Genomic DNA, 27,267 nt, shown 5'->3' with positions numbered 1-27,267 from the left:
TCTTCTACCTGCACCACACAGGTGGGCTGTGCTCTCATCATGTCCTGTACCTCTCATTCGCTACACGGCCGTTTAGATTTTGACAGAAAGTCTTTGGTTCCCCTGGCCGCTGCTCCGACAGGAAACTGTCTGTTCCTGTTCTCAGGTAGTGAGAGGAGTCACCTCTGGGGGATCAGGCTTTACTTGTGTTTGCCACAAAGATGGCCTTTTCAAACTGGCTTCAGTTACAGCACAGCCTCTCTCTCTGTCTCTGGATTTCCCCCTTCCCTCTCTCTCTCTCTCTCTCTCTCTCTCTCTCTCTCTCTCTCTCTCTGCATCTCTCTCAATTCCTTCCTCTTTTTCTGTCCCTGACTCTCTCTCTTTCTCCCCCCCCCCCCTCTCTCTCTCTCTCTCTCCCACCTGACACACACACACACACACGCTCTCTCTCTCTCTCCCGAAAAATCGGTCTCAACAAGACTTCTTAGATTACAGCTACCATAATCAAAGGATTAGTCTTCCAGCCGCCTGCGTTTCTTCTTCTCTTGCTGCGAGATGGCGTTTCTTCTTCTCTTGCTGCGAGATGGGCAGGGTGTGAAATATGAATAGGGGTGATTAGTTTGTTGGCGGGCTGAACCCTGTAATGACCAGTGTTGAGTTAGCGGGCAGCACCGGTTAGCCATCTGATCCCCTGGTATGCCGGACCGGTCCCCTGAGCGTCAGCAGACCCAGGAGGCCGAGCAGCACACACAGAGGCTCCATCCGGCTGGGGGAGATTATGTCTCCCTGAGACTCGCCCAGATTCCCCACTCTCACGACTCCGTTATCGGGGAAGGGCACTTCCACTGTCGCTATGGAGAATGGACAGCAATTAGGCTGGCGATGGAAGACAAATGGCACATTGACTATAGGCCCCACGGATTGTTCTGTAGCCACTTTGCCATTTTTCTCCCCCCCTCGGGAGAGAATGCCCGCTTTTTCCAACGCTCGGAAGCGAAGCAGTTTTGGCTCAAAGATATCTTTGTAAACCAGGTGATAGCGCCCTCTCAGGGGAGAGGGGTTGGCATCACTCTGGCTTCTCCCCAGGGAGTCTAGTGGTCCTAACAGGTGTGTGTGTGTGTGTGTGTGTGTGTGTGTGTGTGTGTGTGTGTGTGTGTGTGTGTGCGTGTGTGTGTGCGTGTGTGTGTCTGTCTGTCTGTTTGTATATCAACCTGCCATGTTATCATCCTGTGTGTTTCTTATGTGTATGCATTATTGTGGTTGTCGTCTGGGCACTCATGTAACTGACTGACTCGCAGCATTTGACTGCACTATTACTGTTTATGTTCTTTGCATACTTGTATTTATGTGGACATAAATACATATTACAAATGTGTGTGTGTGTGTGTGTGTGTGTGTGTGTGTGTGTGTGTGTTCCAGGCTGGTGGACGCGGGGAGTGGCAGCGTTCAGAGCCTGTCCCTGTCTGACAGTCACCTGGCCGAGCTGGACGGGGACACCCTGCGCCTGTTCGGCCTCGGGGCCCTGGAGGCCCTGGAGAGGGGCTGGGGGGTCCAGACGGCCGGTGCCGTCACCGTCATAGCCTTCCGCTACATCAACTTTGACGCCATCGTACCGACACTGCCACGCATCAGGGTCAAGTTCCCCAATCTATCGGTGAGAGCAACTCAATCAGAATGATCAGTATTTACCAACAATTGACCCAAGGAGGAACTGCAATCACAGCTCCAAACAAGGCGACATCTTTGTTACTGATTCGCCCAGAGGGGGAGTTCATCATTAGGGGACACTTGCTTGTTACACTGTCTGTGTGAATCAAACCCTTTTTGTACACATACAAACGTTAAATGGTAACTGTTGGAGAACAGTTTCCTATAACATGCATCCATTATAGTTAGGAGGATCTAATAGAATACAGTCAACAATCTGTAGGCACATTTCAATCAGGCTCACACACTATAGTATTTTTCCCCTTAAAGCTTTCAGTTATTCATTTAAATACATACACACATAATATGTATTTTCATACACATACTCTCCTCAACATTCACATGTATTTAGTCTCACATGGCCTCCCAGAAATCCCAATCTATCATCTATCATCGTCCCTGGCACCCCAATGGTGGAACGAGCTTCCACCTTCGGTCAGGACATCTGAATCACTGCCGATCTTTCGGAAAAGACTAAAGACTCACCTTTTCAGGCTCCATCTGGGCCCTTCTTGATCTAACTTCTTTCTCTCTCTTTCTATAAAAAAAATAAAAAAAAAAAATCCTAAACTAAACTCGTACCACTGTTCCTTCAGGATTTGTAGTTGTCATAGACTGTGCTCCATAGTAGATTGCTCTATTGCTGACAAAAAGTGTGTTATTGTAAGTCGCTTTGGATAAAAGCGTCTGCCAAATGACGTAATGTAATGTCCTGTCCTCAAGAACTCTTTCATTTATTCTACAACAGTAACTGACTAACTTTAACATACATGGAACATACAGTATGCCATTTGGTGGGTACTTTTATCCAAATCACATACTGTACATGTTTTGAATGTGTGGCCCCAACGGGAATCCAACTGAGCCATAAACAGAGCAGCGGTAGCATCGGTTGCATGTTAGCTGTACCCTGCAGTGAGTTAGCTGTACCCTGCAGTGAGTTAGCTGTACCCTGCAATGAGTTAGCTGTACCCTGCAGTGAGATAGCTGTACCCTGCAATGAGTTAGCTGTACCCTGCAGTGAGTTAGCTGTACCCTGCAGTGAGTTAGCTGTACCCTGCAATGAGTTAGCTGTACCCTGCAATGAGTTAGCTGTACCCTGCAGTGAGTTAGCTGTACCCTGCAATGAGTTAGCTGTACCCTGCAATGAGTTAGCTGTACCCTGCAGTGAGTTAGCTGTACCCTGCAGTGAGTTAGCTGTACCCTGCAGTGAGTTAGCTGTACCCTGCAGTGAGTTAGCTGTACCCTGCAATGAGTTAGCTGTACCCTGCAATGAGTTAGCTGTACCCTGCAGTGAGTTAGCTGTACCCTGCAATGAGTTAGCTGTACCCTGCAATGAGTTAGCTGTACCCTGCAGTGAGTTAGCTGTACCCTGCAGTGAGTTAGCTGTACCCTGCAGTGAGTTAGCTGTACCCTGCAATGAGTTAGCTGTACCCTGCAATGAGTTAGCTGTACCCTGCAGTGAGTTAGCTGTACCCTGCAGCGAGTTACAGTAGATGTACTCTGCAGTGAGTTAGCTGTACCCTGCAATGAGTTAAGCTGTACCCTGCAGCGAGTTAGCTGTACCCTGCAGCGAGTTAGCTGTACCCTGCAGCAAGTTAGCTGTACCCTGCACTGTCCCTGCAGCATCTGATCTTCTTGGAGACCAGCATCAGCCGTCTGCCCCAGCTGGCGGCCCTGTCTCAGGTGAGGCGTCTGGACCAGCTGACCATCCACCCAGAGGGCAACCCGGTGGTCAGCTTGGCTCTGTGGCGCGCCTTCCTCATCTACCGCCTCCACCACTTCAACCTGCAGAAGATCAACGCAATGGAGGTGAGCACCAGCACAGTATCACTCCTTGGGCAGGTTCTTAAGAACCAAAGGCTTTTGCCATAAGGGTTCCTACAGTTTGATTTGGAATGACCTACCTGAGGTGTTTAGGCTAGCATCATTTTTAAATCACTTCCGCCAACTTTTTATAGACTTGCTTGGAATTAAAAAAAAATGTATTAATTGACTTACTAATTTTATGTAACCTCTTTTCTTTTTGTTGCTGTATTTCCTAACTTGCTTCATTGCTTTAGCTGTCAATTTTAGCTTGTTATCCCACCAGCATCTGTCTGTTAGCTGTGTTTACAACAGACGGTAGGAAAGCTGAGAGGGACACAGAGAAGAGGAGACACAGGAAAGAAGGTTATGGTGAGATTCCATACTAGGACAGCAGCAGGAGGACAGAGACATAGGTCTTAACTGCCACACTGTCTCTGTCCACAAAACGGTGTACTTTTAAAGCAGTGATGAACCAAATTTGAGCATCTATTTTAACGTTAGGGCACTGTGTCATGTCAACTTTTAAATATTTGGTTTCATCACATTTTAGGCCAGGTCAGTTTTGGGGAGTGACCTTATTTAGCTGCAGTGTGTATATGGGACCAAAGAGAAACTAGAAGCATTGCAAGCAAGTTAGCTGGATGGCCTGTGTGGACCTGCAGCTGGTAGCTATGCATTGAATATGATTACTGTTTTATTGCACTTATTCCTGTCAACTAGAGCTGCAACGATGAATTGATTAATCGATTAGTCAATGGAAAGACATTAATTGACAACTATTTTGATAATTAATCGTTTTGAGTACAATTTTAAGAGAAAAGGTCTAAATTCTCTGATTCCAGCTTCTTAAATGTGAATATGTTCTGGTTTCTTCACTCCTGTATGACAGTAAACTGATAGTATCTTTGAGCTGTGGACAAAACAAGACATTTGAGGGCATCATCTTGGGCTTTGGGAAACACTGATCGTCATTTGCTACCATTTTATAGACCTTACAACTAATCGATTAATCTAGAAAATAATCAACAGATTAATCGATTATGAAAATAATCGTTCTTTGCAGCCCTACTGTCAACCTGTTTGTGTGTGTGTGTGTGTGTGTGTGTGTGTGTGTGTGTGTGTGTGTGTGTGTGTGTGTGTGTGTGTGTGCGCGCGTGTGTGTCTGCATGCGTGCATGTGTGTCTGCTCTAGGTGACCATGAACGATGTGATCGCTGCAGAGCGTGTGTTTGGGACGTTGGGTCATATAGCAGCCAGTGAAACCCCACGCTGTCGCCTCCTCCTGCTGCTGGAGGAGTCCAGGTGAGGATGCACACACACACACACACACACACACACACACACACACACAGTGCTGTGTACCACTATAGAGAGGCAAAGTGACCTCCTACTTCCTGCTTCAGCACTGTACCAGAGATTTTCTTCTGCCATTTATTTTCCCATACACATTTCGTAAAATGCGTATAAAAATAGTTTTACTGGTTCAAACCAAATGGTTCAGATATATTTAGAAACAGGAGAGGCCACATAACATTTCACTGTGACCAAAACGTTGACAAAATGCGGCTTTAAAGAAAATATTTTTTCGATGTTGTTTTTTTAAGTTTTGGTCCAAGTGAAATGTTCTATGGTCTCTCCCGATTATAGCGTTAGCTGAACCGTTTGATACAACTATTTTATAAGCATTTTACGAAATGTCTATGGGAAAATAAATGGCGGATGAAAATCTCTGGTACAGTGCTGAAGCAGGAATTGACGTTCCACTTTGCCTCTCTATAACATAACATTAACTACAATTTAATGACAGTCGTCCACTGGGTCCTACCTAGAGTATGTGTCTCTGTGTGTGTGTGTGTGTGTGTGTGTGTGTGTGTGTGTTTTTGTTTGTTTACATTATGCTAAATATGTGTAGATTCCTACATGTGTATGTGCGAGTTGGGGCATGTGAGTGTGTAGGCTACCTGTGTATGCTTGCCTGTGTCTGTGTGTGTTTATTTGAGTGTGTGTGTGTGTGTGTGTGTGTGTGTGTGTGTGTGTGTGTGTGTGTGTGTGTGTGTGTGTGTGTGTGTGTGTGTGTGTGTGTGTGTGCGTGCGTGCGTGCGTGCGTGCGTGTGTGTGTTCTGAGACAGCGAGACAAACCCTGGCACCCAGGAGCCAGGGGGGTTAGACTTCATGTCTCAGGGTAAGGGTGGGTACTTGGCACCTTCGACACACACACACACACATTCCTCTCCGCAGCCAACAGCTCTTCAGGTCTGTCACTCCAGGTCAGGGAAACACAGCCACGCAAAGCACAACTCATCCCCCCCCACCGGCCGCTCTCTAAGGTGGTTCTAATGATAACCACCTTTCTCTGCTGGACCAAGATGAAATTGTCACGTACTGTAGGGCTGCTGTACATCACGAAACGTTGCCTAAAGGTTAGAGAAGGGGGCTTATGAATGGAAGGTTGCCTGCTCAACTATCCTGACCAGCTGAGAAAACATGTGGAGAAAATGTACTCACCTCCTTCAACAACGACCATTGAGATTATCTTAAAGGGACATACCCTAGTTTTCTGCACGTTTTAATTTAGCCCATTACAGTGCACGAATACTTTACATTACTACCAACCATTCTCCAAAGCATATGGCGCATTTATGTGCTCCTCGGATATATCGGATTTACCGTAGTTGTGAGCACATAAACGTCCCTTCAATGTCGTATTTACCAGTGGGAATTTCGGAGATTTCAATGCTACACGAGTTTCCGACGTTGCGACGTTGCATGAGGATTCAGGACTACAACAATGGCGGGAAGTATGGAGTCCGTGGCACCAATTGACTGTAAAAAGTGATATATTTTGTTATTCTGTTCATAGTAGCTATCATTTATTTTTAGTATAGTTGCACATTATGGCCTATGTAGCTACCATAATGACCCACTACTTGCTTTTAGTAAGAAAACAGCAGCCACGAGAAAACAAGCGTCCATGTTTGTTGCTCTTTCTGACCACGAGCACTTGAACGGGGTCCTGTCGTAATGACCATGTCATCCCTGGTAAATCCCATATATCCGAGGAGCACCTGAATGCGACAATATCATACTTCGATGTCTGGATGCTTTTTTCCCTACCTTCCAGGCAGCCATTAATTTCTATTCATTTCATTTTATTATAGTATGAAGATCAACTTGTAGAGGCTTGAAACTCGCAGTGAACATGCCGCCCGTGTTGACTTTATCGTCGCACGGTAATTTAGTTTAATGGCCGCATTCATTTGAAAATAATTCTACTCGTCTTCTGGTGCGTTCTTATGCTGTTAGGAGGCTCCAACATCAGGGACTTCAAAGTCAGCTGTCAAATAGCTTTGCGTCCATGTGCTATTTGGTCAGAAATTCAAACCCAGAAGACAAGCTATATAAGCAAACACAAACACAAGCACATTCACCAGTCCTTCTCTGTCGCACTCGAGAACCCACTCAACAGAATGTACGCCTCCTCTGGAAAGTAGACCCTGAAGAAAGATTTGTTTTACAAACTAAAATTCAAACCTCCATGATTTCAAATCCCGGGCACAAATGTTAGTTGTGGCAGCAGAGAATTTTAAGGTACTGAAGGTTCACTGAACACTTCAGTGCGTGGGGGGGGGGGGGGGGGGGGGGGGGGGGGGGGATACATTTTTTTTAATGCTTTTTAATTTTTGACTTTGCTCCAAGTGAAATGTTTTATGGTCACTCACGATTCGGTACCTCGCTGGTTGGCTTGCTTCCAGGCTTAAAAGCTTAAAAAGTGCACGGTCACTGTTGAGCTCGATGCTCAGTGATGTGTGCGACCGATTTAAAAGAGTTACCTCACCAATAAACAGTGTGTCAGCGATTCTCTCCCCGCCTCCGTGCATTCCCTACTGTATCTATCTCCTCGGTGCAGTTTGGTCCTGCCAAGAGAATGTCCTGACAGATGGGAGAATTACAGTTTCCTTTGTGATTTTATGCAGCAATGGTGCTTGGGGTTATAGTGTTAGTCTGCCAAATCCTTGTTGTTGTTGTTGTTGGGGTGTTTTTGCACTGCACTGCGCTTCCAATCACTCAATGAGGCCATTTACACCTGGCGTTAACATGCGTTTTCTGAAAAGGAAATGGGTGTCCTCTCAATCCGCATAAAGTTGCTGTATCCAGATTGAGAAGACACATTGCATTTACACTTGTGTTCAATGTGTACACACAATGCATCCCTGACCACCTCCGGAGGTGGTTTGGCCGATCAGATTGCAATCCTTCTTCAATGCGTTTTGGGGGGGTTTACACCTGTACTTGCAAGTGATAAAACACAATCTGATTGCAATCTGATGGCAGAAAACACATGTTAGCGCCAGGTGTATATGGCCTCAATGTGTCCAGTACTATGACGTCTCTTTCCAACACATTTTCTGTCGATGCAGTTTGAGTTTCTGTAGGTGGCGCTCTTTTCTCTTGTCTGTTCAGCCATGGTGGCTAGCTATCACTGCTAATGCTAACGACACATTTATTTGTCTATTTATTCCAAACAAACACTGATGCTGCTGCTGGAAGCATAAAGAGGACTTCTCCTGGGAAAAACGTACCAGACCCTACCTACCACCGGTTGGTTAGAACAGCCTAATGTAAAAGTCGCGGGTGCGAGCCCCCGTGTTACCTCTGGCTTGGTCGGGCGTCCATATAGGCACAGTGGGCCGGGTCTGCGGGTGGGGAAAGCCGGATTATGGGCATGTGTCCTGGTCACTGCACTAGTGCCTCCTCTGGTCGGTCGGGGGGAGGGGAACTGGGGGGGGGGGGGAATAGTGTGATCTTTGAACCTCCCGCCACCACCACTACGCAGGACGTAGCAGCGTGGGACTCCCACGCGCTTCACCGTCCTGCCGGTGAAACTCCTCACTGTCGGGTGAAAAGACACAAAGAGATTGGTGAGTGGTGGTGACTGCACATGTGTCGGAGGAAGCATGTGCGTGTCTACTCTACAACTCTCCCCAAATCGGCAGAGGGGGTGGAGCAATGACCAGGACAGCATGGGGGAATTGGTCAGGTATAATTGGGGAGAAAACTGGAAAAATCTTGATCAAAAAAAGAAAGAAAGAGTCTTGTATATAGCAACATTTCTATAAATGGAAAGGGGTGCGAGACATGCTGTGTGTCAACTTTAGCTATGAGATTTTCACTCACATTTAGGTGTGAACGCATGCTCCTGTGAGGTGGATCATATAGAGAGGCAAAGTGAACGTCACTTCCTGCTTCAGCACTGTACCAGAGATTTTCTTCTGCCATTTATTTTCCCATAGACATTTCGTAAAATGCTTATAAAAAATAGTTTTACTTGGTCAAACCAAACGGTTCAGCTATATTTAGAATCGGGAGAGACCATAGAACATTTCACTCGAACCAAAACTTAAAAAACTACATCAAAACAATATTTTCTTTAAATCCGCATTTTTTTTTACATTTTGGTCAGAGTGAAATTTTATGTGATCTCTCCTGTTTCTAAATATATCTGAACCGTTTGGTTTAAACAAGTAAAATTATTTTTTATAAGCATTTTATGAAATGTCTATGGGAAAATAAATGGCGGATGAAAATCTCTGGTACAGTGCTGAAGCAGGAAGTAGGCGGTCACTTTTCCTCTCTATGGCTATGTGTGGTACAGTGTTTCTGAAAGGGGGCTGTTCGCACTACCTGCTGGTGTTGCATGGAAATCTTCTATCAACAAAAAGGCAGCTATTGAAATCCAGGCCTTTGCACAATTTCCATAAACCGTTTGTCAAATTTAATCTGGATTCAGGATGAATAAGGATTATGTAGAGCTTCAATTCAAATTTCCAAAATGTCACGATGAACTACAAGTGGTGTTACAAGGTAATATAGGACAGTAGATTGAGAGGAAAGGTGGAGAGAGAGAGAGAGAGAGCAGATGACATGCAGCAAGGAGGGGTCACGGGTGGGAATCGAACCCGGGTCAGCTGGGAAGGACTAAGCCTATAAAGCTGCCTTCACATGAGAAGCCATCTTCTCTCACGGCGAGGTCGAGCGGAGAAAGCTCAGCGTTTAGGTCAAAGTTGAAACAATTTTGAACTTTGAGCGCAGCGCACGGTGCGAGTGGCGGGCACAGAACAGGTTTACCCTGGGTTCTATGTGGTAGATCAGAGGTTCTCAAATGTTTTTCAGTCAAGGACCCCTTACAAGATGGAAAATATACCGGGGACCCCCTCATCCTGATTTGTGATTTTGGGCTAAGCTGAATTGTTTCCACGGTAACGTGCTTGACTTTTAAATTGATAGGTTTGTTAGATTAGAATGTAATCATGAACCATTTTAGATTTAAAGCATACAGAAGCTTTTGCAACAACAAAAGGTTATTATTTTTATTTTACTGAAAACTTTTCACGGACCCGCTGGCAAAGTGCCACGGACCCCTGGGGGGACCCGGACCCCCATTTGAGAACCACTGTGATAGATTTTAGGGATGCACCGATCCACTTTTTTCTCTTCCGATCCGATTCCGATACCTGAATTTGGATATCTGCCGATACCGATATTATGCCGATACCAATATTTTTCTTGAATATACAGTATAGGCAAAGATTTGGCCAATTAAAGATTTTTTTTTAAATATACCTTGCAAAAAGCAGACAAAATTAAGAAAATATACAAGGCAAAGAAGGATACTATTATACATGGGCAAATTACAGCCAGTGTGCGGCCCGCGTTGGAATTGCAAAAAAAATCCGATCCGATCCGTGAATTAGTGCCATATCGGCACCCGATACCGATATTGGATCGGATCGGCCCCATCCCTAGTAGATTATTAGCGGGACACGCTCTACCAGGTGAACCACTGGGGGGCCCCTGTACACTATCTTATGATATGGAATGTTTGCCTCCAGCCTCTTCATACAAAAAAACAGTTTCAGCATTCTGGCACTGATGCGTGGAACATGTTGGTGCAGTGCTGTAACGCATGAGATGTAAGTAATACTGATAGACGGCAGCACTTGATGTAGCTTACATCCTTGTTTTGATGTCCTCAACTCCTCTTACATCTCGACGGATCCTGCTGCTGCTGCATATGACTACCGAGATGAGTGTGAAGAAAAAAACATTTAGTTCAGATTATTCACATTTAAATTGGCAGCAGTTGGGATTGCTGTCATGAAATGTCAGCAATAAATTCTTTGGAAAAAACAACATCAGGATGTGGTGTGTTCCAAAGAATTTCATGCTGGCGCATCCTCAGTGCTGTCGGTACCGTATCCACTATCAGTCTTGATGGATATCTGAATGAAAAGGGAGTGAAGTAATGAGTTTGTTACCGGGGAAATGTGTAACTGTGACACAGTATTAAGGTATGAAAAAAGACAGAGAAGAGCCAGAATCGCTAAAACGTAAAGTTGGTAGATGATGTCACCAATGATGACGACTGTTGGATGATGTCACCGATGATGATGATGCCGGATAATGTCAGCGCTGTTGTCAATGATGATGATGATGTCACCGCTGATGCATCATTGATGATGTCACTGTTGAAGGTTACGGCGTCACAGTGATGATGTCAATGTCGAAGGTTTTAATGGTGTCATCATTGAAGACGATGTCAACAGTGATGATGTCATAATTGATGATAAGTTCATCATTGGATATTTACACCTGACTCACTTGTTGTCCGACTGTCTCTCTCTCCCCTGCAGGAAGCGCCAGCTGCAGTTCCTGCTAGAGGGGCGTGGCCGGCGGGCGGGGCTGAGTCCGGAGGAGCTGCGAGACAACGGGAAGCTCCTGGGAGAAGGCCTGAGCAGAGCGCTGTTCAACTACCCCAGCCGAGACTGCAGCGCAGACGGCACCGCCCCCGAGGTGAGTTCACGCCCCCTTTTTTGCACCACGACCAGAGACTGTTGTCCTGTGACTGAAACCTCACCAGTTTGATTCCCACATCAGCCAATGTGTGTCCACCAGCAGCCCGCATGGCCTGATGAAGTGCCCTCGAGCAAGGCACTGAACCCCCCATTGTACCTTTGCGCTCATCGTTAGTCACTCGCCACAATTGATATGAATATGAATGTAGTGGGATTACTGCTGCTAGGCTGGGCACTCCCAGAGCCATTTAGAGAGAGAGTGGCATCAGCGCAGGACCAAAATGCCTGACTCATTAGCCAATGAACAGCCAGGAAGGGGTCTCGCGCTACTTTTGAATGCTAAAATAAAGCTGATAATGTACAATTTGATTCAAACACACACACACAAACTTTCAAAGTACAACACAAACTGTCCATTTTGCTGTAACTCGACAGTGCTGCTTAATCCAGGACCTTACTTCCTGGAACTCTTGAGAGTAAAAAAAACTGGGCACCAGTTGCACAAAGCACCTTAGGTTAAGATTTCCCTTAGAGTCAGAGTTAAGGTGTCCATAAAATAGAATCGGCTGCACAAGATACCCTTAAATCTTGTGCTTACGTTTTCCTTCAAATGTTGAACCTTATGGAGAAGATTTAAGGGTGTTTTGTGCGGCCGATTCTATTTTATGGACACCTTAACTCTGACTCTAAGGGAAATCTTAACCTAAGGTGCTTTGTGCAACTGGGCCCTGGTCCATTGGAGTGGAACGGAAGATGAACACTGCAACTTACTTCCTTGACAGCTAGATCCACATTTTTCTTCTCGCCAATTCCCAATGGCTTCCTTGTTTTGCTCGGGAGTACAAAAAAATTTTAACTGGCGATTTTTTACATTTGTTGTCTGCGCAGCCCACCACCACACAACAGCTTTTAGCTATGTTTAATTCAAGGAAAATGACGCTGGTGTGTGGAAATGAACGGAGCTTTTCCCCGTGGTGGGCGTGGCCTATTTCATGCAGCGTCTCTATGTTGTGTTCCTTTCTCCCCACAGGAGGGCACTGTGGAGTCCGTGTCGGCGCGGGCTGCCATGACAGAGCAGTACGTGAAGGAGCTCGTCCACAGGGCGTCGGACACTCACCTGAAGGGCGAGGCCCTGCACAAGCTGTGGCCCTCCATGTTTGCGGAGATGGTGAGGGACTGCGTGTTGGAGATGAGGGAGCGAACCGCCTTCCGCCAGGCCAACCTCGCCAGGCTCTCCCAGACCAAGTGAAGAGGACCACAGGTTCAACTCTTTCACTGCACGTACGCGCACGCACGCACGCACACACACACACACACACACGCGCGCGCGCGCGCACACAGCATACTGGAGGCCTCTGAAGCACGCTCTCAAACTTCACAGCAACTGTTTTGAGGTGGTAAAGCAGGAAGTAAATCGGGTGAAATCAATAACATTAACGAGGGCACCTGCTTTACTTCCTGCTTTACCACCTCAAAACGGTTGCTGTGAGAAATGGGTCAATACCAAACACGTCGTGACTCAGAGACTATCAGCCATTCAGATGTTTGGAAAGGGAAGGGTGTATTTCCTCAGTATCTGGGAAGCTCTTCCTTGAGATGGATCATCAGGTGTGTCTTTAAAAGAGTCGATGTCAGCTGTGATGACCGCCGGGCGATTTCATTGACTGAAAGTACATTTTCACCGAGAAGACAGTCTGGATTCTGTGGTGCATAGCAACGTGGCAATGTGCTTGAGAAAGTCAAAGGGAGGGGGCGGTGCACTGTGGTCCCTACAGAGCATCCTCTCTGCACTTTAAAAGCCTTCTTCCGAGTGGTTCTTCTTCACCGTCGTCATCATCAGCTGGAGATGACCATTGTCTCTTTTCTCGAGACTAGAATGATTAGATGATCGTTGTCTTAACTCATGTTTCGTGTGTCACTCTCTCACTTTCTCCTGCCTGACACGACAAGAAGGGCACAAAAGACTTTTCTCTTTTCTCTTTTCTTTTGATGACCACAGATTTTCTGTATTGTACTTAGTATTAATAAATTCTGTATCAACGCTCAGTTTCTGTGTGTGCTTTTACATGCTTGTTTTGACGAGAATTGTCTCTGCAGGAGGCGCAAGAACGATGCTTTCATTTAACCAATCAGCATTGATCCAACCTTCAAATACAGCTTTCTAAAATGTGGGAGTGCAATCAAATCACTTGTTTTGTTCTAAGGACAAACGTTTTTTTACCAGTGCTCTTTGTAGTGCGTGAGCATGACCACATGTTGGTCCACCTCTAAGCAGAGATGGGGACTTGGAATTGAGACTTGGACTTGAGTCGCACTTAAGTCACACACAGCGACTTGAGACTTGACTTGAGACTCATCCTCAAAAGACTTGAGACTTGACTTGGACTTGAAGGTTTTGGATTTGTAAAACAATCTTTTTTTTTTTTTAATGCATTAATATTAAGGAAATGTCCACTAATGTCATCTCTAATCATTGTTGCTACTGTATTCCAATAGATAAGGAGTGAGGATAATACGCTAGTAGCTACATGCTTTGAATTCCTTAGTTTTAGCTATGCAGTGTTCTAAGCAGACTGGATGGCATGCAGCAGATGATAGAACGCTCATCGATAGGGACTTGAGACTTGACTTGGACTTGTCCCTCAAAGACTTGAGACTTGACTTGGACTTGCAAAAAATAACTTGTGAGCATCTCTGCCTCTAAGGTATGTTAACCTTCACGTCAGACCCTCTGGTTCCACTCTTTTGAGCAGATCAAACTTGACAGTCACGTTGAGAAGGACAGTATTATCAACGGCTCATAGACCAGAGGTTCCACCAGGAGGCAGAGGCTGTGTGTGTGCATGCTGCACCCTGCTCTGCACTGGGAGGTCCAGGAACCATGAAGGGTCTTCTGGGCTACTAGTGCAAACCCAGGCTGGAATGTCCCTGAAGGCATAGAGGCTGCTGCACCCGCCTCCACACCACCTGTTCCCTGCTCCCCTCACTCTTCACCGTACAGCAGAGAATTATTTTTTCACCCTTATTCAATCTGGCAAGTTAACTAAGAACTTACAGCACCAGCCTGGGGGAGTGTACAGTAGCTGCAGGCGGGGGAAGGGTTAAACACTTTCACTCACTCACACATAGACAACCTAGGGATTGACAGACAGGTACTACAGTTTACTGTTGGCCCGCTCCACTGGAGCAATTAGGAGTTCATGCCTTGCTTAAGGGCTGGAGTTGACTGGAGTTGTTGAAGGAGGACAGAACATTAAGTTGTATGTCCGACAGCAACCTCTCTTGTTTTCCCCTTGTTGTCAGCGGTAGTGATGCTTTTAGCATGTGCGGGTTTGTGCGCTAAGAGGTTGAAGATATTTCATCTTTTGTGGGGGAAAAAAGTGCAACTCGTCAAGTGTCACATAGCAACAACAAGAGCTAACCTGTGCTTCCCCCCAGCACCTGTTTAGCATTACCTCACATGACATCCATTTTGCTACTCATTCACTTCCCCTGTTGCCCCCTCCCTTCTTTATCTACACCGACATCTTGAAGATGGACATTTTAGATTCAATGAAATGTTATAATTCTTCCAATATGAAAATATTCTATGATTAACTGTGTGGTAACTACAAATATCAAAATGCAAAATGAGTAATTGTGCAGCTGTTATGGAATACCATTACACAGCCCTACAGTGCACTTCCATCATGGTTCACACAGTGAGGGACCGCCAAAGTCCACAGCAGATACCTGTGGCACTTACATGCAGTGGTGAAAAGGAGAACTGGCACGGTGCTGGAGTGGGAGAGAGAAGTTGAAGTCACGCAAGTGTTTTTTGTGGAATGTTGAAGCAACTGAATTCAAGACTCAAGATGATTTGAATAGCCATAGTAAGTAAACATGTTACAAACGAGGAATTTGTCTTTATGCAGTTAGTATGCAGCGCAGTGATAACGGCAATACAGAAAGACAATCTTTAAAAAGTGCAAAGTAACAGACCTTTAAAGTGACATATAGTGGAGTCCATGTAAATGTCCATGAAATAAGTCCATGTAAAATGTCCAGTAAGTCCTTAAGTGATGTATAATATGGGGGGGGTCTCCGTCCGTAGGAGTGGGAACATGTCTATGTACAGTAAAATGACCATGGCTACATTGAACTGCTTGACAGCACAGCAGGTTGACAGTACATGTATGGCTGTAGTCTATGGATACCCTTTGCAGTTTGTGCTGGTGGGTGTTCCTCATTCACAGACTACAGACAGGCTACAGTTCTCTGTGTTGCATTGCTCAGGTGTGAGAACATGATGTGATGCTGTCCACGATGTGAAGTTATCAAAAGACCACGACCAGCTCATATTATAACAAACACAAACGAGGTGATCGCTCTGTATGTTTTGGGCTTGAATGAAGTGATGTTGTTACACAGTAGAATGGAGTAATAAGCTCTGAGGTTAGGCATGATGTCAGAGACTCTCAGAGACTAGCTGTATAGCCTCGATGGCTGCCAATTCGGTTCCACCTCACAGGACCAACTATTAGTTTCTCCTGGAATGAACCAAGCACATTGTTTATTGTGAGCCATACACTGCAAAAAAATATCCATGTGATTTACATCTTAAATCTAATCTTAAAATCCAGTTTTTATTTAAAATAAGTAAAAAAAATGTTTTGTAGTAACACGCCAACTAAAGGGGTAACATATTTTCACTTGTTTTCAAATCAGCCTGATCCAAGAATGATGGTGAATCAAATGACTGTGCATCACCTGTCCAGTGTAGTAATCTGCCTTATTTCAAGACATCGTCAGTTGGTCCAAGACGTTTTTGTGACACAAATGAAACTGCATTTAAAACAAGGGGCGTTATGTCAACCCGTTCGCAGATTTTTTACACTTGCTGACTGTAAGTAAATATTTAAATATGTAAATATATGTAAATATTTTCCCGGTGCACTGTAGCCTTACGCGCAGTCAGTGGCAGGGCAATGTACATGTTTGTTTAATGACAGACAACGGGAGAGTCCGGCTGCGTCGGCTTTGAACGGGTCATCCGGAACAGTAGTTCATTAACGCTGCTTTAATTGGAGGCTTGTTGGCCTGTGACGGGGTTTGGAAACACTGGGCTTAAAGGCAAATTCCTGAGCATCATCATCAACAACATCTCCCACCACTGAGGGCCAGTGTTGGGCACGTTACTTTCAAAATGTAATATACTACATATGACTAGTTACTCTCATTTGAAAGTAATATGTTACTTTACAATATTACTGTCTGTGTGTAGAGTAACTTGTTACTTATCACACTACTTTTGCATTACTTTCACCAAAACAACAGCAGCAGCAGAATGACATCACCGCCCTGGAACCATCCTGAAAAATGTCAACCGCATTGAAAGTCGGTGTAAACAATCCAAAATTCTAAATGTTATTCTTTTCTTTTGTTATTGTCATCTATAGTGGTTATTTGCATAAAAACAGACAGTTTGATTAGGAAATGATTGTATATTTATTTAAATATGTGCCTTGATTTAAAAATGTTTTAACTCAATTCGTAACTTGAGTTGAGTAACTGGTATATTATTACTGAAATCCTAAAAGTAATGTTATAATACGGAGTTACTGCTAAAAGTAATATATTACATGTAATATGTTACTTTTATAATGAGTTACACCCAACACTGAACAACAATGAGGGAGGAGGGGACAGCTCTCCTAACAGATGACATAAATACATGGATGATGAGTAACCTACATAGATATGAGACATACTGTACATTCATAGATGTATATTGACACATTTCAAAGTATTTACACACTATGTTGGCTATATAATGAAGCCATTGTCCAGTCCGACAATGGCTGTAATGAGATGCATATGTCACAAAGTATGGCGTAAATCAGTGAAGCATGCACAGCCCTATCTTCTCTCAAATTGGACAAGCAGGCACGCTAAGAGGAACAATGCTACCAAGCAGTGTTGGGTTTGACCAATATGGGTTTTTGAAGGATATTACCGATTCTGATACTTTTGGATTGAAGGTGCCAATAGCTGATATTTTGTCCTGACATTCAAAATCTTTAAATTGCCCATCTTCCTGCCATAATAATTAGGCTACAATCACTGGTTACTCCCTGAACCCCCCCCCCCCCCCCCCCTCTTTGCAGGGCAATGATAGTTCATTTTAGACCATCCTATATAGGCTAACCAAATCTTTTTGGTTGGTTAAGAAGCTCCAGGATGACCCACCTCACCTATTAAATGTCAGAGATGAAGCTCTGAGTTTAAATGAATAAATAATTGTGAGGAGAGAGAGAGAAAAAACAGTATCAAACAATTAAATTAATCACAATGTGCAAAGAAAATCCAATTTCATTGCAGGTTTCAGATCGCCAATCACCAACGGACAAGCTGGCTGAAATACTTATCAAGGTATACGTAAGTAAGTAACACTTTATTTGTATAACACTTTTCAAAAGCAGAGTTTACAATGTGCTTTACAGCAGAAAATAAAAACAACAGGCAGGTTAAAAATACAAAACAAGCAAACACATAAATAAAACAAGGCAAGAAACAACAAACAAACAAGCAGAAATTCAAAAGACACACACAAACGCACAGACATATAAAGTGCAGACCAGAAGTGAATCAGTCATCCAGGAACATTCCAGGCAAATGATAAGCCCAGCAGTAGGATGAAGGAGCAGGCTGCTAGCAGGGCACTGCCAAGGTGACCTTAGGGGTCTCAGGGCATCATGATCACGGCCAGAGGGAGGTGCAACGGGGGTCGAGGCCAATGGGAGTGCAGTTTACTGAAGGCACCTTACAGCAGTGGTTCTCAAATGGGGGTCCGTGAAAAGGTTTCAGGAAAATAAAAAATAAAATCTTTTTTTTGCAAAAGCTTCATAGTTCAACGGAAATATTTTATGCTTTAAATCTAAAATGGTTCATGGATTACATTCTAATCTAACAAACCTATCAATTTAACAGTCAAGCACGTTACCGTGGAAACAATTAAGCTTAGCCCAAAATCACAAATCAGAATGAGGGGGGTCCCCGGTATATTTTCTATCTTGTGAGGGCTCCTTGGCTGAAAAACATTTGAGAACCTCTGCCTTACAGGATTTATGGGTAGCCTACTGGTCTGGAGTCTGCAAAACTCAAACAGTGTTGCCATTTGGGGGCTGCCAATAGGCTGGTTATACTGCAGCTTTTAAGGACTGTGTGTCTGACTGCTATGGCTGTGGCACTCTCTCTCCCTAGGTGTGTAACTGCATGTATTCCTCCGTTGTCATGGGGACTGGCCCAGGTCCAGATTTCAGAGGGAAGCAGGTAGTGACAGAAAGACAGACTCACTTTAAAACACTGCAGGAGCATTTAAAAAAAAGTAAAGCATGCCAAATGAAAATGTGGTTGAATTGATCACTCACTCCACAGTGCCTTTCTTCTATCTATCTATCTATCTATCTATCTATCTATCTATCTATCTATCTATCTATCTATCTATCTATCTATCTATATATCTATCTACTGTATATATCCATCCATATATATATATATATATATATGTATCTATCTATCTCTCTATCTATCCATCTATCCATCTATCTATCCATCTATCCATCTATCCATCCATCTATCCATCTACTGTATCCATCTATCTATCTATCTATCTATCTATCTATCTATCTATCTATCTATCTATCTATCTATCTATCTATCTATCTATCTATCTATCTGGATACACGCAGCACAGAGAAACCGAAAGAAAAAGCTTGGAAAGAGAGAGTTTGAGAGAGAGAGGGAGGGAGGGAGGGAGAGGGAGAGAGGTTGCGGCAGGGGGCGCAGCAGCAGTACTTTTCAGTCTGTCGTGTGGTTTTCACTCAGCTTTCTGTCACTGCGTGTGTGTAGTAGGCCAGGGCCAACGTGTGTGCGTGTGTGTGTCTGTGCGTAAAAGCAGAGCGCAGAGAGCGCGCTGGAATCACCATGACTCGGGTCCGGAGGCTCTGCTGCTGCACTGGGATTTAACTGGCAACTATGGGGCACGGATGCTAACTGAAGTCCTACTACATTCCCACCTGGACTCATTTTCCGACTATGAGGATACCTGCATTTGTACCTATATGAACACGCTGCAATATAGGATAGCCTACTTTGGTGAGAAAATACACTGCAAAGTATTTCATCCTTTTCGACCGCATCAGTAAAGGTAAGGAAGGCATGGCGATTGGCGATATAGCGTGCTGTTATGTTGATAACCTGACAAATGTAATTTAGGTAGCCTAATATAGCCTAAATAATAAGCATGGTCATAATAACACTTTGAACGCACATGGGTGGTGAAGCAAAGTTTCGTTTTTGTTCATTTCTATTTTTCAAAAAGATCATTCCTTGAAGAAAAAACGTTTTTGTAGATAATTTTTTCCTTTTGAATATTGTGAGTTTTACAAGCGTTTTCATTGTGATGAATCGTCCCATGTGCTCGTTATTCAATTAGCCTAAAATGTGAATGGATTAATTCCCAATATTCGATATTGTTTCTCGACTGGACACAAAAACTGAAAACTCTTGATTTGTGCTGCACTCTGACCTCCCTGTCCTCTTCAATGAGGGATAGGGGACTTTATTTTGAGGAGCAAAGCAGGCCAGATTTATAGGGTGTGCGTGTGTGTGGGGGGGCCTGGGGGGCGGGTGAGGGGGGGGGGTGAGGGTGAAAGTGTTTCCCTAAACTGGACTTCAGACCTGCCATCTGGGGGGGGGGGTGTAGTTTTCCAGCAGGGGAGCTTTGCTCATTAGGAGCCAGAGGTCAGGGGTCAACTCACATGGTCAAGTGGGCAGCAGTCATTTAGTTTTCCCCTGAGTCAGTGTCTTGACGGGTGGTCAGACAGACAGAGCTGTGTGGCAAATAGAAAAAGGTGGGAGAATTATGACCTTCAAGTTGGTGATCATGATCAAACAATCAGTTATATCTTATGAAAAACACCAATTAATATTTTAAATCTCCCTAAAAGACCAAATAGTTTGATATCAATTACCATTAGGACTGGGTATTGGTACTCGTACCTTTAAAGGTATCGACCGAAATGACCCAGTACCAAGTAGTATCCAAACTTCTCCAGTCAAACCATACATGCATTTGATCCTTTTTTTGTACAAAGATCTAGAAATAAATAACTATTTGTATGGTTTTGCTCACGGCCAATCACTGCAAGCGTTTTTGTAGTGGTATTGTAAATGTTTAAATGTATACCCAGCACTCATTATCATACTCAGAATGTCATACAGATTTCTGTCAAACTAAAGAGCGGGTTCAAGCGAGTTGAGCTGGGGTTTTACCCTCTGTTAACTCCCTTATCAGACAAACTTATACCACGGGAGTGTGGTTTGCACAGGCAGCGATTGTGTTGAAAATGTCAGCAGCACTCAGGTGTGTGTTCATGCAAACTAATCTCCTCTCACAGACGGGTCCGGCCCTCAGAGTCCAGGAGCGATGAGGGGAGCCTGTGTCTGGACTCTCAGGTAGAGTGAGTGAGTGAGTGAGTGAGTGAGTGAGTGAGTATCTCAGCATCTTAATGGATCACTGACTGTAGGGATGCACGGTATATCGGCGATCATATCGGTATCGGCCGACGTTGGGCATTTTATCATGTTATCGGTATCAGTCAAAATGTTCACATTGAGAGGAAACAATGCGGTAAATCTATGATTTATGGGCTTTTCCAAATGTTTTGGGAAATAAAGAAATCTATTACTTTTTCAAATTCACACAGTGTTTACACGTGTTTTTCAGTATGTACACAATTTGATTACCATAGAGACTTGTTTTTATACAGAGCATATCGATATCGCTTATCGGCCATAACTGCAATGTTAATATCGGTTATCGGTATCGGCCAACATTTTCATATCGGTGCATCCCTAACTGACTGTATGTGACATGAATGTCCTTCTATCTATCTGTCTGACACTGACTATTAGGGGTGTCACAATATATCGTCCCACGAAATTTCGCGATAGTAAAACGTCACGATATGTATCGTTGAGATGAAATATCATATCGCAAAAAAAAAAATTTTTTTTTTTTTTTTTTTTTTCAAAAAATAGACTAAGAAACGTCTTTGTTTGTTGAAGTTCAATGTGTGGAAAGTAGTTCAGTTGAACAAGTCTCTGAAGAGACACATGAGAAGTTATACAGGAGAGAAACCATTCAATTGAGTTTCTGGCAAAACTGTTTACTTGACAGGAAAAACTGAAGATGCAAGTCTTGTTGTTTGAGTTTGAAGAAAAACTGAAGATGCATAATGAGAATTTATACTGCTGAGAAACCTTTTACCGTAGTTCAAAGTAAATCTAAGTGACGGTGTAACTCATTCTATTTCAAGATAAGCCTTATCTCCAATCTCATGTTTTTTCTAGTTGTTATTGTAATAACAATTTCCCACAACAGCATGTTTTGTATTTGTGCATTTCAAATAAAATACTACTTTTCCAGTCATATATTGTCATTATTCAAGTTTAAAAAAATATTGTTAAAATCGTATCGTATCGTATCGTATCGTTATCGTGAACCCAGTATCGTGATACGTATCGTATCGTGAACTGAGTGTATCGTGACACCCCTACTGACTATCCATCAATCTATCCTAACCTTTTCTGTGCTGTCTGTAGAGTGCCTGTGCTGCTGCTGCTGCTGCTGCTGCTTTGGTCAAATCCTCTGGAGTGCCAGCAGCACACGACAGACCACAGAAAGGTGAGCTGCAGCCGGGAATGCCACTTGCTTATGGAGGAGCGCGAAAATGAATCTGTGTTCTAACACCTGCGGTGTGTTTGGCAATCCGCAAAGCTCACTAGCGATAGACCTCCCCTGAATGTTTGCAGGCGATTCCCCCCCCCCTGTCTGTTTCATCCCATGGTTGGCACAGGCTAGTGGAATGCTGAGATAGCGTGCACGATCGTGTCTTAGTGTCTCGTTAGCGTAGCCACATTACCACCCCCAGTTACACAAGCAGCGTCTCATCTGTCTCATCCTCTCATCCTTGTTTTAGAGAGTAAACATGACTATAAAGCCCTTTTCAATCCAGCCAGCAGCGCCCCCGTCCACGATGCCAGTATGATGTGTAAACATGCAATCAGCCTAGTGAGAGTGCGCCCTGAGGGGGTTGAACCCGACCCGGGTGTTAATCTGTTGACTCGTGACGAGAGCAGGAGTGAAAAGTCCCCGTCGACGACAGTGGAGCAGAGAGAGGGGCAGAGAGAGGTGGTGGAGCAGAGAGAGGGGTGGAGCAGAGAGAGGTGGTGGAGCAGAGAGAGGGGTTACGCCAGCTGTCAGCAAACACAACCCTCATCGTGAACCCTGGGACACAACGGGGTAAAGAGCTGTTTAGAGGAGGCGGGTTGAAGAGACAGAGACAGCGAATGATGAGCCCAAGATTTATAACTGCAACTTGTTGGTGGATGAAGCTGACGGACAGGTCGACCGTCCAGTCAGAGGGGGGAGAGGGGTGTGGGGTGTGGAGGTCGGTTGGGGCGTTCGTTCTGCCTGTGGGAGAGAGAGTTGTGGGTGTGGGTCAGTCGGCACACCATGTGTGTCCACCGGGGGAGTCCAGCTGTGTGACCTCTGGCTGACCCCTGGAGATGACAGTGGGGTCGGGTTACAGAGGGCGAAGCGGGGGGGGGGGGGGGGGGGGAGGTTGGAGGTTGGAGGCGGGTCCGAAGTCTCTCTGAATAGCTCCGCGCTGGTGGTGATTGACAGGAGAGGAGGCCGGATGCCAACGCTCTCCCCACTGCGTCTGTATTCTCTTTCCATCCTGCTCAGAGTCAAAGGCAAGCTGAGCTTTGACTATACGGCCATGTGTTTGCCCGGAGAGGTCGGCTCTGAATGGAGACAAAGTGCCCCTTAAAGAGCGCAGGATTTCCATGCGGCTCAGCGGGTAAAGCCGGCTTGGCACGGCAGCTGCTCCTGCTGGCAGGGTCCTCAAACAAGAGAGCGCACTGATCGCCCCGCTAATACCAGCGCTGGCAGAGCGGCACAGAAGGGATAGAGTCAACAACAGTGGGGGGAAACGCAGGTAGCCAATAGGGGATAGGAACACTAACAGACACCCACCAATCAGCCAACTAACTCAGGGCTTTATATTGAGCACGAACAGAGGTTTGTTTCATAAACAGTGAGGGGTTTGGGGGGGGGTGCAGGGTTAGTCATGTTGATGAGATGAGGTCAGTGACTTGAGGCTTTTCACGAGGCAACGATCTGGGCAAGTTCAAGGCCTCTCGCTGGTGGAGCTTTTCCAGCCGTGCTGCTTGGCACTTCTCCCATTGTCTGCTTGGCCTTCTCCCATTTGTGTGCGTGTCGCGGTGTCGCTAATCGCCGGTTGTGTCGTCGCGTCTCCTCCTCCTCCAACGCAGGTTCCTCAGAGGGCAGAGTCGCCCCAACAACAGGAGTTCCGGGCGGGGCAAGGAGGAGGTGTGCAGGGCTCCTGGGGCGCCTGGGGGTCCTCCTGGTCGACCTGCTCGCGGACCTGCGGGGGCGGGGTGCAGGAGCAGAGCAGACCCTGCCTGCCCGTGTACACTCCGTCGTCCCATTACCCCTCCTCCTCCAGAAGACCGGCCGCCCACCACCTCCAGCAGCAGCACCCGGCGGGACACGTGGTGTCGGCGCTGCGGCCCACCGTGCCGCTGCACCACCGCGACACGGCCGTCACGCCCCACGACGCCAACAGCAGCAGCAGCAGCAGCAGCAGCAGCCGCGGGGAGCTGAGGAGCCCGCAGAGGGAGAGGGAGGCTCGGCCCGGGCCGCGCAGGTAACTGTATCGCTTTATATATCGGGGGAGGGACACATTGAAAATGTGTTTGAGCGTTATTCATTCACGTCCCACCAGCTGAGTCCAAGCATTTGAACCCGAGTCTTTCCAGTCACCAGCCTGTTCCTTTATTAACTGCCGCCCTCCAAGAGGCTGCAATCAGTTTTCTGAGGAGGAAAGGAGCTGTGTCAATGAGCAAACTGTGAGGCCATTTACACCTGGCATTGATTTGATTTGATTTTGTTTATTCATACACACAAGAAATTTCACAATACAAATAGCTTCATATACAACAATGATGCAGTGTGTACGAAAGGGTACCCCAAGGAAGCTACTAAAAGCTTATTAGAGGGGGCCCACAAATAAAACAAGAAAATAATGTCCAGAGGGTAGGGTCATATACCCACCAGAACCAAAGACATAACCAGCAGACACAACAGCAAACAAGACAAAACAATAAACAAAACAATCCCAAATATTATTCATTAACATGTTATCATTAACATGTGTTTTCTGCTATCAGATTGCAATCAGATAGTGCTTGACCACATTAGCCTGATTTCGTTTACACCTGGCGTTAACGTGCGTTTTGGATGATCAGATTGCAGTCTGGGTGGGTGTCCTCTCAATTCCGCATACAGTTGCTGTATCCAGATTGAGAGGACACATTGCATTTACACTTCCAGAGGTGGTTTGGCCGATCAGATTGGAATCCATCTTCAATGTGTCTTGGGGGGGGGTGGGGTGGGGGGGGGGGGCGTTTATACCTGTACTTTCAAGTGGTCAAGCACAATCTGATTGCAATCTGACGACAGAAAAGGCATGTTAATGCCAGGTGTAAATGGCCTCTTTGTCTATTATTATATATCATTTGTTCCCCACCACATACATTTTTTTATTTAAAAAATGTTAAGCACTAAAAACACTGTGAAGAAAGCTGTGCCTGCCTACATCTATTGCAATTCATATCGCGACGCTACCGTGATACTAGATGAAAAACATTTCCATTATGGCAGTGCTGAGTCTTTGTTGGGAGCTGCAAGCCCCTTAAAGTGGCTGTATGGCTGTTGTGCATGCTGAGCAGCCTGGCCTCTTTGGACCCTGCGCTGTGTTTCAGTTGACTGGTCCAGTTGACTGCCCCCCAGTGGAAAAAGCGACTCTTTCATGGATGGGAGTCAATGGCTTGGCTTGTGCTTGGCAGCTTTGGGGACCTCCTTCCTGTGTGCTCCGGCTAAGAAGGCGCTAAACAAACAGCGCTGACAGCTGAGTAATGGGGGGCTGTTTGGATTGGAATCCAAGAAGCCAAATAACAACAAAAGCTCCCAGCTTTGCTGCCACTGGGAGAACTAATGCTTCTCACAAATCTGTGAAAAGGACGTCTAATTTGGAAGGAGTGCTTTGACAATCTCCTCAGTCACAGATGACATTTAGCGAGAACGATTAAAAAAAAAAGAGAAGAGAGATGGCTGTTGGACATCAACAAATACTGTCTAAAATTTGTTGTGTGTCGTCTGTGGTCTTTCAGTCCCCCCCCCCCATTTTCCTCAGTTTCTTCTTTATTTAGACAGAGCAGTAGGTAAACTCAGAGCCGTCTATATAGAAGAGTCGCGACATCTCCATTCACTCCAATGGACCAGTTTTTTACTCTCAAGAGTTCCAGGAAGTAAGGTTCTGGATTAAGCAGCACTGTCGAATTGCAGCAAAATGGACAGTTTGTGTTGTACTTTGAACGTTTTTTTTTTGCTTTTAGAATCTAATTGTACATTATCAGCTTTATTCTAGCATTCAAAAGTAGCTCGAGACCCCTTCCTGGCTGTTCATTGGCTAATGAGTCACGCATTTTGGTCCTCCGCTGACGCCACTCTCTCTCTCTCTCTAAATTGCTCTGGGTAAACTGAGAGGGAGACTTATTAGGAGTGGAGAATGTTATTGGGCACATTGTATTGAGTGTTGATCTGTTCATTCTGTGTGTCTTCAGGAGGGTCAGTCACATCGGCCCAGGGAAGTACGGCTACGGGAGGATGCCTTTCGTGGCCCCGCTGCAGACGGACACGGGCCAGGCGTCTGGGACCGCTCACCCCCACAGACGGAGGAGGCGCTCCCCGGTGTCTGAAGCCTTCCAGCCCGCCGCGAGAGGCCACGGTGGCCCCAGGTCCAACACCTGGGACCCCATCAACAACCTCCATCAGTACGGCAGCAGACCCTACCAGCAGCCCAGAGCGCCCCAGCCGAAACCCAACCCAGTCTGGGCCCCCCTCTACCAGCCCGGTTCTGCCCACCAGCCCCCGGTGCAGCCCCAGCAGCACCAGCAGGAGCAGCACCCAGGCAACCTCGGACCTCAGCAGCACCAAGAACGACCCTACAACCCCCTGCCTACCTCCGCCTGCACGGGAGAGCACGTCCACTACAAGAGCTGCAACACTAATGTAAGAGCCTCTATACAACATACAAACACATATTTTATATATTGTTTGGGCCATATTGACCTTTACATATTTGGTGGTCTCACCAGTTAACAGACTATGAAATGATAAGAACTGCTAACTTGTAGCATAGATATTATATGACTAGAGATGGGTCACCGCAGGCTCCGCCAATTCTAACAAGTGGTAGCAGCAAGTCTCCTAAATGGGCGTGGTCAACCCTTGACTCAGACCTGCCGAAAGTCTCCTAAGTCAGTGGTTCTCAAATGGGGGTCCGGGGACCCCCAGGGGTCCTTGAGGGGGTTCCAGGGGGTCCCCAGCCAAAAGGGGGGTCATTTATTTTCACTATAATTCCATTCATAAGTAACACAATGACTATTTTGGTCATGTGTTTTATACACTTTCTGTAATAAAACCTCTAAAGCATCAATCTTATTATCAGGGACCGTGGGACAAAATCCTATCAAATGGGGCTCCGTGGTCTCATTTTTCTCAGTTTAGGGGTCCCTCATGTGAGAAAATGTGTTAGTAGCAATACCAATGAGTTAGCTGTAACTAGATTTAGACAGAGATGTATTAGTTTGTGTAGATACCTCAGGTCAATGCCAAAAAGAAAAGAAAATAAGAGGATATTGGCGAGTCAACTGTTGGGCGTTTCTCCTTTTCTCACTCAGCAGCTTCAGGTGTGGCCGTCCATAAAACCTGCAATGAAACCTGC

At 45.5% G+C, this 27,267-nt stretch overlaps 2 protein-coding genes across 2 annotated transcripts in view; both read left to right on the top strand.

The window, feature by feature from the left end:
• Positions 1 to 12,642, top strand: part of lrrc49 (leucine rich repeat containing 49) — a gene marked incomplete at its 5' end in the record, with an annotated part of 63,125 nt that extends 50,483 nt beyond the window's left edge. Inside the window, 5 exons of the mRNA XM_083662469.1 lie at positions 1,399 to 1,633; positions 3,313 to 3,498; positions 4,687 to 4,796; positions 11,186 to 11,345; positions 12,378 to 12,642. Of these exons, the coding sequence (XP_083518595.1) occupies positions 1,399 to 1,633; positions 3,313 to 3,498; positions 4,687 to 4,796; positions 11,186 to 11,345; positions 12,378 to 12,596 (910 nt within the window). The 3' untranslated portion in view covers positions 12,597 to 12,642. The remainder of the gene's footprint in view (positions 1 to 1,398; positions 1,634 to 3,312; positions 3,499 to 4,686; positions 4,797 to 11,185; positions 11,346 to 12,377) is intronic.
• Positions 12,643 to 18,021: 5,379 nt separating this feature from the next.
• The window catches only part of thsd4 (thrombospondin type 1 domain containing 4), a gene marked incomplete at both ends in the record, with an annotated part of 69,450 nt that continues 60,204 nt past the window's right edge, over positions 18,022 to 27,267 (top strand). The window contains 5 exons of the mRNA XM_083662468.1: positions 18,022 to 18,056; positions 20,788 to 20,850; positions 21,995 to 22,076; positions 23,732 to 24,126; positions 26,105 to 26,552. Coding sequence (XP_083518594.1) covers positions 18,022 to 18,056; positions 20,788 to 20,850; positions 21,995 to 22,076; positions 23,732 to 24,126; positions 26,105 to 26,552 — 1,023 coding nt within the window. The remainder of the gene's footprint in view (positions 18,057 to 20,787; positions 20,851 to 21,994; positions 22,077 to 23,731; positions 24,127 to 26,104; positions 26,553 to 27,267) is intronic.

Source organism: Poromitra crassiceps (assembly GCF_964638095.1).
Source record: "Poromitra crassiceps genome assembly, chromosome: 28".
Classification (NCBI taxonomy): domain Eukaryota; kingdom Metazoa; phylum Chordata; class Actinopteri; order Beryciformes; family Melamphaidae; genus Poromitra; species Poromitra crassiceps.
The sequence above is the reverse complement of the archived record's forward strand: the minus strand, read 5'-3'. Positions and strand labels throughout refer to the sequence as shown.